The 13,586-nt window shown below is 50.9% G+C and overlaps 6 protein-coding genes across 6 annotated transcripts; 2 read left to right on the top strand and 4 right to left on the bottom strand.

Annotated features, from left to right (window-relative positions):
* Nucleotides 1-124: 124 nt before the first annotated feature.
* EURHEDRAFT_322642 (uncharacterized protein) lies at nt 125-397 on the bottom strand. The gene has a single exon (XM_040778336.1). It carries the CDS (start codon nt 339-341, stop codon nt 162-164), a length of 180 nt encoding a protein of 59 aa, XP_040640873.1. The 5' UTR covers nt 342-397; the 3' UTR covers nt 125-161.
* A 3,878-nt stretch (nt 398-4,275) lies between these two features.
* Nucleotides 4,276-5,412, bottom strand: EURHEDRAFT_451397 (uncharacterized protein; the record flags this gene model as incomplete). Its single annotated transcript, XM_040783945.1, has 1 exon — nt 4,276-5,412. A coding segment is annotated over one exon (1,137 nt), but the record flags the coding sequence as incomplete, so codon positions are not given.
* Nucleotides 5,413-6,372: 960 nt separating this feature from the next.
* Nucleotides 6,373-7,730, bottom strand: EURHEDRAFT_513767 (TauD/TfdA family dioxygenase; the record flags this gene model as incomplete). The annotated part of the gene is made up of 4 exons (XM_040786203.1): nt 6,373-6,529; nt 6,582-6,887; nt 6,937-7,423; nt 7,472-7,730. 4 exons carry the CDS (start codon nt 7,728-7,730, stop codon nt 6,373-6,375), a joined length of 1,209 nt encoding a protein of 402 aa, XP_040640875.1.
* A 315-nt stretch (nt 7,731-8,045) lies between these two features.
* EURHEDRAFT_375779 (methionine permease) lies at nt 8,046-10,054 on the top strand (the record flags this gene model as incomplete). Its single annotated transcript, XM_040778778.1, has 8 exons — nt 8,046-8,073; nt 8,132-8,276; nt 8,336-8,559; nt 8,615-8,979; nt 9,051-9,152; nt 9,213-9,372; nt 9,438-9,754; nt 9,824-10,054. The coding sequence occupies 8 exons, from the start codon at nt 8,046-8,048 to the stop codon at nt 10,052-10,054; spliced, it is 1,572 nt and encodes a 523-aa protein (XP_040640876.1).
* Nucleotides 10,002-12,787, bottom strand: EURHEDRAFT_410230 (phenylalanine ammonia-lyase). Its single transcript, XM_040781311.1, has 2 exons — nt 12,150-12,787; nt 10,002-12,105 (listed from the first exon to the last, which is right to left on the bottom strand). The coding sequence occupies exons 1-2, from the start codon at nt 12,341-12,343 to the stop codon at nt 10,131-10,133; spliced, it is 2,169 nt and encodes a 722-aa protein (XP_040640877.1). The 5' UTR covers nt 12,344-12,787; the 3' UTR covers nt 10,002-10,130.
* EURHEDRAFT_410231 (uncharacterized protein) lies at nt 12,335-12,796 on the top strand. The gene is made up of 2 exons (XM_040781312.1): nt 12,335-12,358; nt 12,529-12,796. Exon 2 carries the CDS (start codon nt 12,566-12,568, stop codon nt 12,788-12,790), a length of 225 nt encoding a protein of 74 aa, XP_040640878.1. The 5' UTR covers nt 12,335-12,358; nt 12,529-12,565; the 3' UTR covers nt 12,791-12,796.
* Nucleotides 12,797-13,586: the final 790 nt, after the last annotated feature.

Here is a 13,586-nt window from a genome sequence, read left to right on the forward strand (position 1 = left end):
GGATCAAGCTGCCAGTTCTTTAGCGGCCTGTATATTCCGTTGTTGGGATCGCTAGCTGAGCTCTTTAGTGAGCCATCTCTGCTTCTGTGCTGTAGCAGCTTCTGTTCGAGCTCTACAGGCAAAGGCCAGAGAGATCTCTTTTGGGCCTCTTCCTGAAGGTGTCACGGGCTCGGAATAGTAGATACTGACGAACTGATATTCCTATCTAAACTATTGTAGCCATCGACGAGAATATCGAATCTGGAGAAGAAAAGAGAAGAGGCAAATCTATTTACACGAAGAAGTCCTATATGGTTGTGTGTGGTCTCGCTAAGCAGCTTGTTTGCCTTGGTTGCTTCCATGGCATTGTTTGCCGTGTTGATGATGTTTGTTGATGTAGGCGCTGGGCTGAGCCGTTACAGAAGGCTTACTGGCTGCCTGCTTTACTACCTGGTCAATTTTCTCATCGTTTCCTTCTAACCCTGCGTGTCCCAGAACCCATTGGATGGTGAGCTGATGACGTTGGGAGTGTAATCTCTTGGCTATAGCATATATTTGGATCGCTAATGCTTGGCCTGGATCTGGCTGGATATGTCGCAATCTCGTCATGGCGGCTTAGGAATCCAGCAAGATAGCGACTGGTCCCTAATATTCCACTTTCTATGCTACCTGGAGTGCTTGAATGACTCCACGAAGCTCTGCATCAAAGATTTCATATCCCTTGCCTAATGGGATCCCCTGGGTCTTCCAGGCTCCTTCTGGTTCTTGTCACGCAATTCCTGCTCCACACATGCCGTTTTCCAATCTTGAGCCATCTGACCAGATTATCAGTCCAGGAGAGAGAGATTGTGCAGCTGCTAGGGAATCTGGACCTGGTAGAACTTCTATTCGGCCTGGGAACTGGCTACTGGCCGACTGTATTGTGCTTTCAAAGCCCTCAGGCGGGTTGCAGCTAGCTACAAGTTTTGACTTCCATATATGACGTACGACTTATGGCTGTCCAAGCATATGCATGAACGGATACAACTTTGATGGTAGGACCGGGGATTACGGCTATGCAGCCAGCATCCTTTGACAATGACCACCGCATACATGTGTTATGTGCTTTGTGCTCCATTTGTCTCTTTGAACTTCTTTCTCAACGACCTTCCCTTTTGCGCTTGTTTGACGGCCGCCAGATCGTGTATAAAAAGGCCGTAAAATAGATAGATATGGAGAATCAGAGCTCTTCCTCTTTCGTTCTAAATGGTGCCCATGGCATCCTTCCAAGATAAGTAGTTGACAATAAGTCATGAGCACACTTGTTGAATGCCGACAAGGAATAACAGATAGCAGTAAATACGCCATATACCTGTTTTCTTGTATGTAGTCCGTCACGGAGTACAGGCATTCACCAACAACACAAGACGTTTGTATACTCTGGTCTGTTTGAATATAGGGCAGGAACCCCCTTCACACACTAGATAGCGCAGCGCTGGCAGGTCCGGGTTCTTTCTTTCCTTCTCCATGTTAGTATTTTAATAGAGTCTACCAATCAATTTATATTGTTCGAGGCCAGTCTCCATCCTACTGTTCTATTACTACATATAGTATGTCAGATATGCACGCACAGCGGTGCCAAGCGGCAATGTGACGCTAAACTTAAACAGGAATGCTATACCGTTTCTAGTAATCCGCCGTCGCCTAAGTGTACGGAGTACGGAGTAGCTCAGGGTGACGCTGGAATTGCCACGAAACGTCGTGGCCTTTGAGGTACATTTTCGTGGCCAACAACGACCTTTTAGATTACAAAACGCTCTTTCTAGAGGCGGAGAAGGAACGGAAGCAAGCAGAAGAGCGGCAGAGACAAGCAGAGGAGCGACAGAAACAAGCAGAGGAACAAAATCGACCAACGACCTTTGGCGAGCTCATTCGATATGGCCACAACATCGTCGCTAGATCATTGAGCGTTGCAAACCAATCTCGCTGCACTTCAGGGAAAATCTCAGCACCGATCGGAAAAAAGTGCCCAGTAAAACTGCGCCTGTGGACAGAATGTCAATACCAGCAGGAAGAAATCTATCGCTCTGTTCGTACACATCTTGGATCAACAGGGGATACAGCACGTCGGAATTTTCCACCCCTCGTTGCGCTGGATTATGAGGGACAAAATGTCAAAGAGAGACCGATAAGCAGCGAACGGGGCCTTGAGCTATGAACGATCTGCTGTTGAGAATCATGTACGGAACATAATCGCAGAGCTTTGCAAGATACCTACCGCTCGAGATGAATTCCGTTTGGGTGATGGAGTCCAGTTTGACAGCCACACCAATAGCCTTGATTTACAGACAAACCAACCATCAAGATCCGGTCTTCCAGGCCTGATCAGTATTGCATACACCGCATTGGCGACGGCACTAGCGCACTTCTTACCACAGTCGAGTACAAGCCTCCACACAAGCTACCTGTTGAGAGCCTTCACAGAGGTCTTAAATCCATGGACTTCTGGGAACAAATGGTCAAGGCTCACGGTGTACCTAATACCGAGGACAGAAAGCTGAAAGGATCATTGGGTTGGTGATCGCCCAAGAGTACCATGTGATGATCCAGGAAGGACTCGAATATTCATATGTGACTAATGGACTTGCATTGATCCTTCTGCGGGACCCCTATGGCGACCCAGGCACTCTGTATTACCATCTCTGCGAACCGAAGTTAGAAGTGAACCCAGAAGATGATCAGGGTTTTCTGCAGCCAGCAACGGCTATCGCTCGGGTATTGTGTCTCTGTCTGATGAGTTTTCGCTCACGTCTTCGTAGCCAGCAGTGGTGAAACGAAACAGACGCGCAACTCCCAATCTGGAAGTCTAGCTTTGGTAGCTTAGATGGTACTTGGTCTCCAGTTTCCGAATTTGAATCACCACAAAGTACCCCGAATTCAAAGCACACTTATCCTAGCCCCAAATCCACCACATCCGAGTTTCTGCCGCCATCGTCATCCTCAGCGGAATCCCCTACCGCTGAGGGACGCCGAGCGCCAACCCAGTCTCGGCCTGGCTGCTCACCTTTTACCGCAGCACACCATGATGAATCTTCAGATTCAGATTCGGATTTTCAAGCTTCAGGTCAACGAAAACGCGGTTTTAATGAGGTTGGTTCATCTCCGCCGGTTCAACGAGTGGTGCGCCAGGCGACTTCATCGCAGATTTCAGATGGCCGACATGGGCAGCATAACGCACGCTTTTGTACACAGCGGTGTCTAAATGGCCTGCAGCAGGGTGGTCTGCTCGATGATGACTGCCCGAATGTAATGCTCCATAAACAGGGCGGAGACGGTAGTGGCACGCGATTAATTCCACAACTTTCTTGCAGGGCGTGAAGAAACAGCCGGATAGAAACATCAAGCGCAACTGTACGCCAATGGGAGGCTGTGGAGCATCAGGAGCGCCATTCAAAGTCACCTATGCTAAATATGGGTATACTGTTGTTGGAAAAGGCACGACCACCTTGCGGTGGCCGGAGCTCCAATGCGAAGCCGAAGTATATCGTATCCTGCAGCAAGCTCAGGGTTCTGCAGTTCCTGTTTTCCTTGGGGAAATTGATCTGGCAATATTTTACCCCCCCCCCATGGGGCTGGAAAAATCCGGTATATGCTACTTATGGGGTGGGGTGGGAATTCTATCGGCAGTATCGAGAATGCGCCTTCTTGTGCAGAATTCACTGAGGAAGAGTTGAATCATGAAATCTCAAGATCTGTGAAGAAGATCCGCTCTCTCGGAGTTTTGCATGAGGACCTTCGACCGGATAATATTCTATGGAACGCTGAGTTGCGACGGGCCCTGATTATTGATTTTCATTGGGCTAGATTGGACCGTCGACCGAAGAGAAAGCGGCTGCTTTCGTGCAGGGCAGAGGCACGTCAGCCGAAACGACATCATACTATTTGCTAAGTGATAACTGTACATTATTGAAGCATTTGTTTGAGAAGATCTGTTCCTGGGGTGTTGTGAACCGGAGTTTCTTAACATGGAATTCATTATTTTTTCTTTACGATGACTAGCGCTTTGGAACACAAGTTGATAAAGACTGTAACTGTAATGAACTTCTATCCCCTCTCCAGCTTCCTGATACGAGTATCGCGCCTTAGTTGACTCACAGAGCACTGGGTGCTCTGAAAGCCCCTTGTTCCCCTAAAAAATCATGATATGAGGGAGTGGGAGGCTGTTAAACGAGCTCTAACAATAGCAAACCTTCCAATGTCACACCAAAGAACTTGAGCATATGATCATCCCTGCTACTGAGCTGTTGTACGCACCTATCATTCCTCCATCAACTGCTTTGGCGTCAGGCCACACCGGTTTCTCGAGCTCTGCCAGACTTCCTCGCCACCATCCATTGCTCGCAATACTTTTACGGTCTCAGAACTAACATTCAAAGTCGCCGCCAAGTAATGTAATGCGGTATTTCCATCAATATCCTGCGTTCGGACATCGAACCCGCCCCACTCCAGGAGCAGCTTGATGATAGCCAACTGAGCAGCCTGCTCGGCCTCTGTCATGGGCTTTTCTATAAGGGGATTGGCCGCCGCTATTGCCCGAGGAAGCTTGCCCTTAGGATATTTGAGGTGCCGCGGACTGGGTAGAGAGTGCTGGAGCCATTTGGAATCCAACGTGCGGGCACAGAGGATGCTGCGCTCCACAGCTGGTCTGATCTTCGCTGTGTGGTCGCCGGTCAAAGGAAGCGCTGTCACGTGGAGCAGTGTATGGCCCAGGGCTGTGCGTCCGGCTCTGGCATGGCCACCTGGGATGGAGGCTGCAATCCAAACCAGGAATTCAGGATCGTGTCTCGCTGTGGCAAAATGCAGCGGATGTATTCCAAATACAGGCGTGCGCAGGTGGGGGGCAAGATGTGGATGTGCAAATAGGTCACTGATGCATTCACGCACACCTGGCTTGGTCAGATCGCACTGGGCAATAGCGAATGAAAGCGGCGGAAGAGCCATTGTAGGCGCCACCAAGGGACGGTAGTTAGGGCAGTAGTTGTAGGTTTTGAAAAGCTTATTGAGCATTGATCGGTGGCCAAAGGCAATTGCTTGGTGTACTGGTGATGAGACTGACAACTTTGACAACGGTGCTTCACTGGGAACTTCCAGCAGGCTGTCCTCTTCTTGGGTCTCTGTGGGTGCTCGCCATGAAGAATCTTCAGCATCTGCAGTGTGCAGAATGTCAAATAAATCTTCACAGCCACACTGCGCCGCGACTTCTAGGGAAGTCAGTGCAGTGTCCATGCGCAATCGTTGACCAGGTACATTTGGCTCTGTCCAGAAACGGGGGAATCCAACCCGGCGCTCATCCAGTTCGACTGAGGTCAGCAGTGCCATTTGGCTCTCAATGCCTTTGGCCTTTGCAGTCGCAAGGAGTTCTGCCCTTGGGGAACAGCCACCAAAGCCGGATAATTATTCCTGCCGACTATCCCCAATACACAACGAATGCCAGTCATAAGTGTAATACATCAGCAGCTCAACCAATCCTTCTACGCCAACCAGTTCTTTCTCACCTGCGGATCAGGGAAGGCTGAGTTGTCTGTGCATCCAGAACTCTGATGAAAGAGTCAAGAATAGAATCAAAGCGGAGATGGCCGATGCCGCTGCGCTAACATTAGAACACAATAATTAACCAGTCGTTCTTCGAACAAGGCAACCAATCGTAGTATTGTACGTAGGCACGGACATGGCACGGTGATGTTCATAGAAAACTTATCCACCAGGGGACGCCCAGCCAGTGGAAGCTGAAGGGTCTGAGGATGACGTGATGAGAATCATGGTTGACCATCCAATTTGCAGGGCATCATTGTATCTCAGACATCCTTCTCTGTTAGCAGAGTTTTTCAACATGAGTCGGGGGCCATACTGGCGTGGATGCAACGATTATGACTGCATTCTGCGAAAAGGTGGTGGCGCAATGAGGGGGCCTACGCAGAGGATCAATAGCAAAAATGCCTTACCAAAATCAGAGGCGGCACGGGCGAAAATTGAATGGGAAAGCAGCACAAATTTGGTTGAAGTTGAAGCAGCGATGGAGGGCGACTTTATAGAGCACGCACAGCGATGCCAAGCGACAATGGGACGCTAAACCTAAATAGGCACACTATACCGCTTCTAGTAATTCAGTGTCACCCAAGAGTACGAGTACAAAGTAAAGGGGTGTAAATTTGTATGAGGATAGACGATTATTGCACAATTGATAAGATAAGGAGTAAATCGGGGATTCCCCTTTAGTTCAACCTCGGCTTCTACCCAACGGAGTATAGTAAGACCTCAACCAATTCTTGCGGAGCTCATACGCTAAACAATCGGCAGCAATTTATATTCTGTACTACGTGCTTATCGCAATCCTCCGAGAAAAGCACCTAAGAGCTAAGAGCCGACATTCCTCCGCAAAGCCGGTTCCAGAGGAAACGCCTGCTCTTCCACGGTCACATCCCCGAAGACTGTATTCCACCGGGGCTCTAGCTCTTTTGGTGTTTCCCATGCGTTTTCGGGGTCGCGCAGCCAGAGTCGTAATAGGTGTCGTCTTCAGTATCTGATTAGCAATTTCCTAAATTAAAACTTGGGAAGTGACGTACTCCTGTCCCGGTCCGTCCGTGAACCCATTTCGCGCATGGAAAATACTCAGGTTATTGACGTATTGGATGTCGCCTTTCTGGAATCCAAGCGAGGCGCTATGCTCCTCTGCTAGGAAGTGCAGCGCATCGAGTGCTTCGGCCTGCGCTTCGCTGATTGGCGGAATATCCTTTGATCGAGGCTGCGCTAGGAAACCGGTAAAGTACCGTCGGGCGTACTGAATCAGCACACGCTCCGGAGTCGTGTCCGTAGGCGGCTGGTGGTACAACAGCGGTCGAAGCGTATACGGTCTGTCCGGATTTCCAAACCTAGACACGTTAGCTTCCTGAAATCGCCACTGTCTTTTCACGGACATACCCATCAAGCGGCCACTCCTCCGCCAACGTCCTCACCAAATCCGGCCGCTCCCTGGCCAAAATATTATACACCAGCCAACTACTGGCCAAATAACTCTCACCCCCTTCGGCAGCAGTCTGCAGACACAAAAGCGAGATGATATCCCCCGCATCTGTATGAAACACCTGCTTATCAGGCGTGTTCGACGGAGCCCCAATCTTGCCTTTCTCAGCGGTGGTGGTGAGATCTTTGATGTGTGAGATCACGGGGGACGTCCCGTTGGCCAGGCGTGTGTCTTGCTGGCGGCCGCGGATGCTCCCAATGTGCGAGGACACGCCGGTGTAGGTTATTATATTGTCTTCGCGGGTGTGGGCGTCTATGCGTAGGCCTCGGAGGACGATGAAGCCGCGGCTGGCGTGGATGTCTTTGGATAGGGCTCGGAGGGTGGGGTGGAGGGTTGGGAGGGGGAAGGTGGATGTGTTGATGTGGCCGAGAGGAAGATTGAGGGCTGTACTGTTAGCAACCGCCATTCAGTCATGTAGAATCAGGAACATACATTTGAAGTGCTGCAGCGCAGCTTCAATCTCATCCAACTCAGCATTACTCAAATGGTAAAGCCAGTCATCCTGTTTCTCGATATCCTTTCCCTCCCAGACAAGCGGGGATTTCAATTCCAGTGGAAACCCATCCGGCAGAGTAGTTGGTAGGGTTTCGGTTTCCTTGCGACGAAGAGAACGCGCCTTATACTTTTCATACTCGGGATGATACTGGATGTCCGGCTGGACAGGCCGAGTAATGGTTTCTGTAGCGGACATGTTTGTGCAGTAAACTTGGTACTCAAAATAAATTGATTTACAAAGCAAGACAGTAAACATTGATCGGGATGTCAAAAAGCAGCTTAAATACCCACAACCCAACCAAACATATTAATTGCATTGCCACATAAACCCCGCAAAGCACGACTTGCTTTATCTGTGGATGACAAGTCCAGCTGAATGTTTAACACAATCCCTGCATGCACGAATCTATCACACCATCGGCGGCACACAATTGCGATTTAGCCTAGCAGATAACAACATGCTCTACTATTTATATATATCTCACTCCTCCGATGGAAGAAATAATTCACCATGGCGAAATCTCAGGAACCGATTATTAGTGAGATTTTCTACCCCTGGGTAGAACCCTATTTTTGGTCATAGCTGACCACGACTAGCACCGTATAGCGGTTCGGAGGAGAATGAGTCGAACGCGGAAACTAGCTCGACCTCGCAGGTCTCGGAGCGATATATTCTCCAAGACAGACAGATTGGTGTTTTTGGAGCGATTTCGTTGATCGTCAATAAAATCGTCGGTGCTGGGTAACCCTCCCCCCACCTATCCCTTTATACCCATCGCACGTCCAAACTAACATGGACAGTATCTTCTCAACACCCTCCTCAATTTTCAAACTAGCCGGCAGCCCTGGAATGGCCCTTGTCCTCTGGGTCATCGCCGGCGCCATAGCAACATGTGGCTCAATGGTGATGCTAGAATTTGGCTCTGGTATTCCGCGCTCCGGTGGGATTAAGATATATCTGGAACGGTCGTTTTCGCCAACGCTGCTTTGGACTTGTGTTTATCTCTTCTACTGTGTTTTTCTTCGTGGGTCTCCTTCCCCCATTTCCGGATGTAGTAGAGCAGGGTTAATGGCGAGAAGAGGTCTCCGCAAGCAACGCCATAACATCAGCAAGTTACCTCCTCCAGGCCGCAGGCACAGAAACAACGACTTGGAATCTCCGCGGCTTAGCTATCGCAGCCACAGCCTTCGCAGTGGGCATCCACACCGTTACACCACGCGTCGGACGGTGGTTACAAGACCTCCTCAGCGCGGTGAAACTGTTCATCTTGGCCTTTATCGTGTGCACTGGCTTTGCAGCACTTGGAGGGCATTTGCGGATTCCTAGGACGGGGAATTTGGACATAAGCACTTCGTTTAAGGGGACGTCGAGAAGTGGGTATAATATCGGGACTGCGTTGTTGAATGCTTTTTTTTCGTTTGGGGGGTATGATAATTTGAATATGGTTCGTTCCCTCCTGTCCATGTATACAGATTGCGCATGGCAGAAGTACTAATTGCTGGTTGACGGTGACAGGTACTGTCAGAAGTCAAAAACCCAAACCGTTCTCTGCGCATCGCTCTACCCACTGCCATGGGCAGTATCACCGTTCTCTATCTGCTGGCTAATATCGCCTACGTACGTCCCTCTCACTTCTTCCTATAATACAGTCCTAAATACTAATGCTAATGAGGACAGTTCGCCGGCGTTTCAAGAGAAGGATTCCTCTCCTCAGACCTCACCATTGCCGCCTCACTGTTCCAAAACGTCTATGGTGAATCCGCAGGAACAAAGGCTCTTCCTGCACTAATCGCCATCTCAGCTATTGGTCATTTACTTGGTATAGCGTTTACAGTCCGTACGTTCCCTTCCCCGAATACCTCCCCTTCCAAAAACCTACCATGGTACTAACGGGGGCGGTAGCGAGGGTAATCCAAGAACTCGCCAAAGACGGCATAACCCCCTTCCCAACGCTCTTCATGCAAAACCGGCCCTTCAAGACCCCCATCTGGGGCCTCCTCATCCACTTCGGCATAACAGTGCTGTTCATCTGTGCGCCTCCCGCGGGCGATGCATTTGATTTCGTGGTCAATCTTACGACGTACCCCGGTATTTTCCTTTTGACGCTTGTCGGGATCGGACTTATTAAGTTGAGGTTTGATAAGAAGGAAAAGTGGAATGAGGAGGGCGGGTTTAGGGTTCCGTGGGCTGTGTTGGGGTTTTATCTTGTTGGGAATCTTGTGAGTTTTCTTTGTTTGATTGTTCTGATAGAATTGATATGGTGAGTATGGGATGCTAACGCGGTGCAGTTTGTTCTGGTCATGCCGTTTGTCCCACCGGATGGTGGCAAGGGGAGCACGAGTCTCCCGTATTGGCTATCGCCAGTCGTTGCGTTGAGTATCCTCGCGCTGGGCGTGGTGTACTATGCTCTCCGATTTGTGGTGTTCCCCTGGGTATTCGGGTACAGACTGGAATTGATAGAGGTCGGGTTGAGCGATGGATCGCGGGTGTCGCGGTACAAGATTAAGAAGAATGGTTGATTGGATATCATTACTCGGTCTATCTAGACTATGGCAAAAAGTAACAATGGCAGTCTAAGTCTATGAATTGTGGTAATTACTCGAAACAATTCAAGAGAGCATCTTGGAGTTCGCCTGCTCGCAGCGCTGTGTAAATCTTGCTGATGTGTGATCCGATCAGTGGTTTGTCTGTGCGACTGCGCCCGTCTCCAGATTCCTTGGTAGCATGGTCGACGATACCCCGGTGGATCGGGACGTTCAGCGTCTCCCGAACGACGCTGTACATAGACTTCGACGCATGGCAGAGGTATTGCTCAGTGGTCCGCTCGCGGAGGAAAGACTCGCGAACCCCACTGTATGTCTCTGTCAAAACCGCGACAATCAACTCCTTCCACTTCAGCGCCTTGGCCACGTCATTCAGATCGGCATACTCAGGGTGAACATCGGCAGTCCCGTGCTGGCTGATAAGCGACAACAGCAAGCCCATCGACGTCGTGGCGGCCACGTCGGCCCGATCTGCGAGGTTCCGGGAGCTAGTGCGGCCCCAGTGTCCCATGATCTCCTCCCAGAGCGATCCGTCGACGATCTGGCTGACCGTCGGTCCGCAGAGGTCTTTGGTAACCCGTTTGATTTCCTGGTGAGCCTGCTTGACGAATTCGAGGTGTAGGGCGCGGAGGTCCAGCGCTTGGCACAGCACGTACAAATACGCAGCGGACATGATGGAGAGCACTTCCACTGCGTCACCTGTGTATCGCGCAGCGATCAAGGCCAGCGAGTTCAAGCCCTGGTTGTGCATCTCCGCCGACTGGACGTAGTTGCTCACCGGGTGCGCAAGGTAGGCCAGCTCCGACATGTACCCCGCCATGTTGATGTCCACGCCCTTCATGGTATACGACAGACTCGGATCATCCACGCAGAGGTTAGGCGTCAACCCCTTGTTCAATGCGGGGTTGATCATCTCCGTGCACTGCGAGAACACCATCTTTCCGATCATCTGCAGCGCGCCCATCGTCTTCTCCATCGCGGAAGTCACCGACGCGGCTTGGAAGTTGCCACCGTGATGCACCTCTGCGCTGTCAGGGTCGACCAGCGGATTATCAGTGGTCGAGTTAAGCTCAACCTCCACTTGCTTCAATGCCAGGGCCAGGTCCTCGAGCTGAGGACCGATCCACTGCGACGATGTGCGCAGCGCATAACGGTCTTGCGCTAAAACGTGGGAATCCTGCGCTGTGCCAATCTTGCCAGGGTCTGCCTCCGACACGAGCTTGGAGTCGGAGAGGAAGTTGAAGATGTTGGCGGCCACTTCTTTCTGCCCCGGATGGGGACGTGCGATGGCGATGAATGGGTCGTAGTTTCCGCGCTTGCCAAGCAAGGCCTCCGTGCCCATCGCGGTCAGGACTTGGGAGAGCAGGATGAGTTGGTTGGCCTCGAAAAGAACCAAGCTGGCAGCACCAGCGCTAAAGGCCGTTCCGTTCAGAATCCCCAGACCCTCCTTGGCCTGCAGCTCGAGGGGCTTCAGGCCGGCCAGTGCCAGCGCTTGATCGGCCGGAAGAACGCGATAGCCCTGATCCTTGCCGCAATTGACTGAAATATCTGGGTTCCCTTCCAGTGCACCGGCCACGTACGACAGTGGCATCAAGTCACCACATGCTGAGATACTGCCACGCAGTGGAACGACAGGCGTCATCTCTTTCTCCAGGAGGGTCAGAAGGTGCCGTACCACGTCGGGCCGGACAGCGGAGTGGCCTCGGAGGAGGGAATTGCAGCGTGTCAACATGGCAGCCCGGACAATGGGCACGGGAATGGCATGGCTTTTCAAGCTGTCCACGAAAGACGATGACTGGAGAAGGCCTCTGTCACTGGGCAGCAGGATGGCCGCGCTTTGATGCTGAATGAGGGCTCTTTGCAAATCCACATAGCTGTCGGTACGGGTGTCTGCGCTTCCTCCGTAGCCAGTTGTAACACCGTAGACCATCTCATTGTTCTTCAGCTTCTGATCCAACTGGTCGACGCTCGTGCTCATGCGCTGAGCGGCGTAGCCATTGCCCGAGAAGGATGCATTGCAACCAAACCTGGACAGTCAACATAGCTCAAAGGAGGGTGGAAGGAAGCATACCGTGCCACAGCAACAGTCGAGCTTAGGTCTAACGACTCTCCATCGAGAGTGACAGCATTCCGATCCTTCAGCAGGTTTCGCAACCGACGCATCGAGGATTGCAAGGAGGAGGTCAGAGGCTGGCCTCCGTGGCTGGGAGCAGCGTCCTGTTTGGGATCGCACGCCTGCAAATTCAGGATCATGGTGCCAGACATTCTGAAGTGAATTCGCTAGGAGCTGGTCTGAGAAGTGAATATATCGAGAACGAGGTAAGGGGAACTCGAGTAGGAGTACTCTGGAGCAGGTGGAATATAAGGAAGCAAGGGACAAAGAAGGCCGGAATCCAGCTTTAAGTGAATATGCAAGAAAAAGTACCTCGCAGAGGGCCGTATCCTCGTACCTGTAGGCTGAAACGAACTCCACTGGCTATGAGCTCGATGGTTCGTGACCGATTCCAGTTGAAAGGTCGCGGTGGACCGGCGGGAAGCTCTGATGCCGTATCAGATCGGAATGCGGGAGCTGTAGTGGGTGTGCTAAAGACTGCGATCCGCCAGATGAACTCTTTTCTTTTACTCATGCTGACGATTATAGTCAGGGATCTGGATATATGTGTCGGTACCATTCAAATCTGGTCCCGTACTTTGGACAAAGCAGTCAGCTGATCCCTGTTTGTCACATAGTAGCCGGAGCAAAGGTGCTTGGATACCTTGTTCCCTCTGCCTACTACTGTCAATAGTAGCTGTAGTATACAAATACATAGTCTAGCATCGATCTGGTTCGATCGGGTCTACCGCGGCCGAAGCGGACCCATAGTTCCGTTTTGACCTGCTCTCAAAACGGCTGTTCATCTGTCCTGTACACCAACGGTATGGGCGAGCCACCTTGTGTCAAGTGTGGGACAGGATGAGCTCGGGGCCGTGGAGCTATCTTACATCTTACATGCAGTTGATCAGACCGAACACATCTGACATTGAGGATAAGCTACCGATGCAGATATCCGACCTATAAGACGTCCTAGATGTACCAAGGGAACTGATATCTGTGTAATAGTCTCATGCAATATGGACCTATTGACAGACTATCTGCGAGCTACTAGCATGAAGGAGAAGAAAAAAAGCCAAAGAACGCTGGGCCCGCCAGCGCTGGACTATCTAACGTGTGAGGCGGTCTCCTAAAACAGAACACAGGAATCAGCGTAAAGGAGTCAGAGCATGTCATGTGAGCGAGCAAGTGCTCATGCTCCGTGGCCATCTGCCGACGACCAACTAGAATGTCTGATCTCGGTAGTTAAAACAAATATTCTGTTGCTTAGAAATATATATATCGGACAGGAGTGAACATCGACTACGGTGGCGGTATGCCAGCTGTAAGGCTGGATATATGTCAGAATGCGCAGCTCACAAATACATTTGAAGTAACCAACTAGTCCATCTTGATAATTGAGCAAGTAAACCAGCA

The sequence above is a fragment of the Aspergillus ruber genome (genome assembly GCF_000600275.1).
Source record: "Aspergillus ruber CBS 135680 unplaced genomic scaffold scaffold00006, whole genome shotgun sequence".
Taxonomy (NCBI): Eukaryota; Fungi; Ascomycota; class Eurotiomycetes; order Eurotiales; family Aspergillaceae; genus Aspergillus; species Aspergillus ruber.

Bases quoted from the DNA above. Each gene is read 5' to 3' on its own strand.
- EURHEDRAFT_322642 (XM_040778336.1), bottom strand. From the start codon at position 341: ATGGAAGCAACCAAGGCAAACAAGCTGCTTAGCGAGACCACACACAAC.
- EURHEDRAFT_410230 (XM_040781311.1), bottom strand. From the start codon at position 12,343: ATGTCTGGCACCATGATCCTGAATTTGCAGGCGTGCGATCCCAAACAG. The intron at 12,106-12,149 runs GTATGCTTCCTT...TTGACTGTCCAG, and splicing joins TCGACTGTTGCTGTGGCACG to GTTTGGTTGCAATGCATCCT.
- EURHEDRAFT_410231 (XM_040781312.1), top strand. From the start codon at position 12,566: ATGGTTCGTGACCGATTCCAGTTGAAAGGTCGCGGTGGACCGGCGGGA.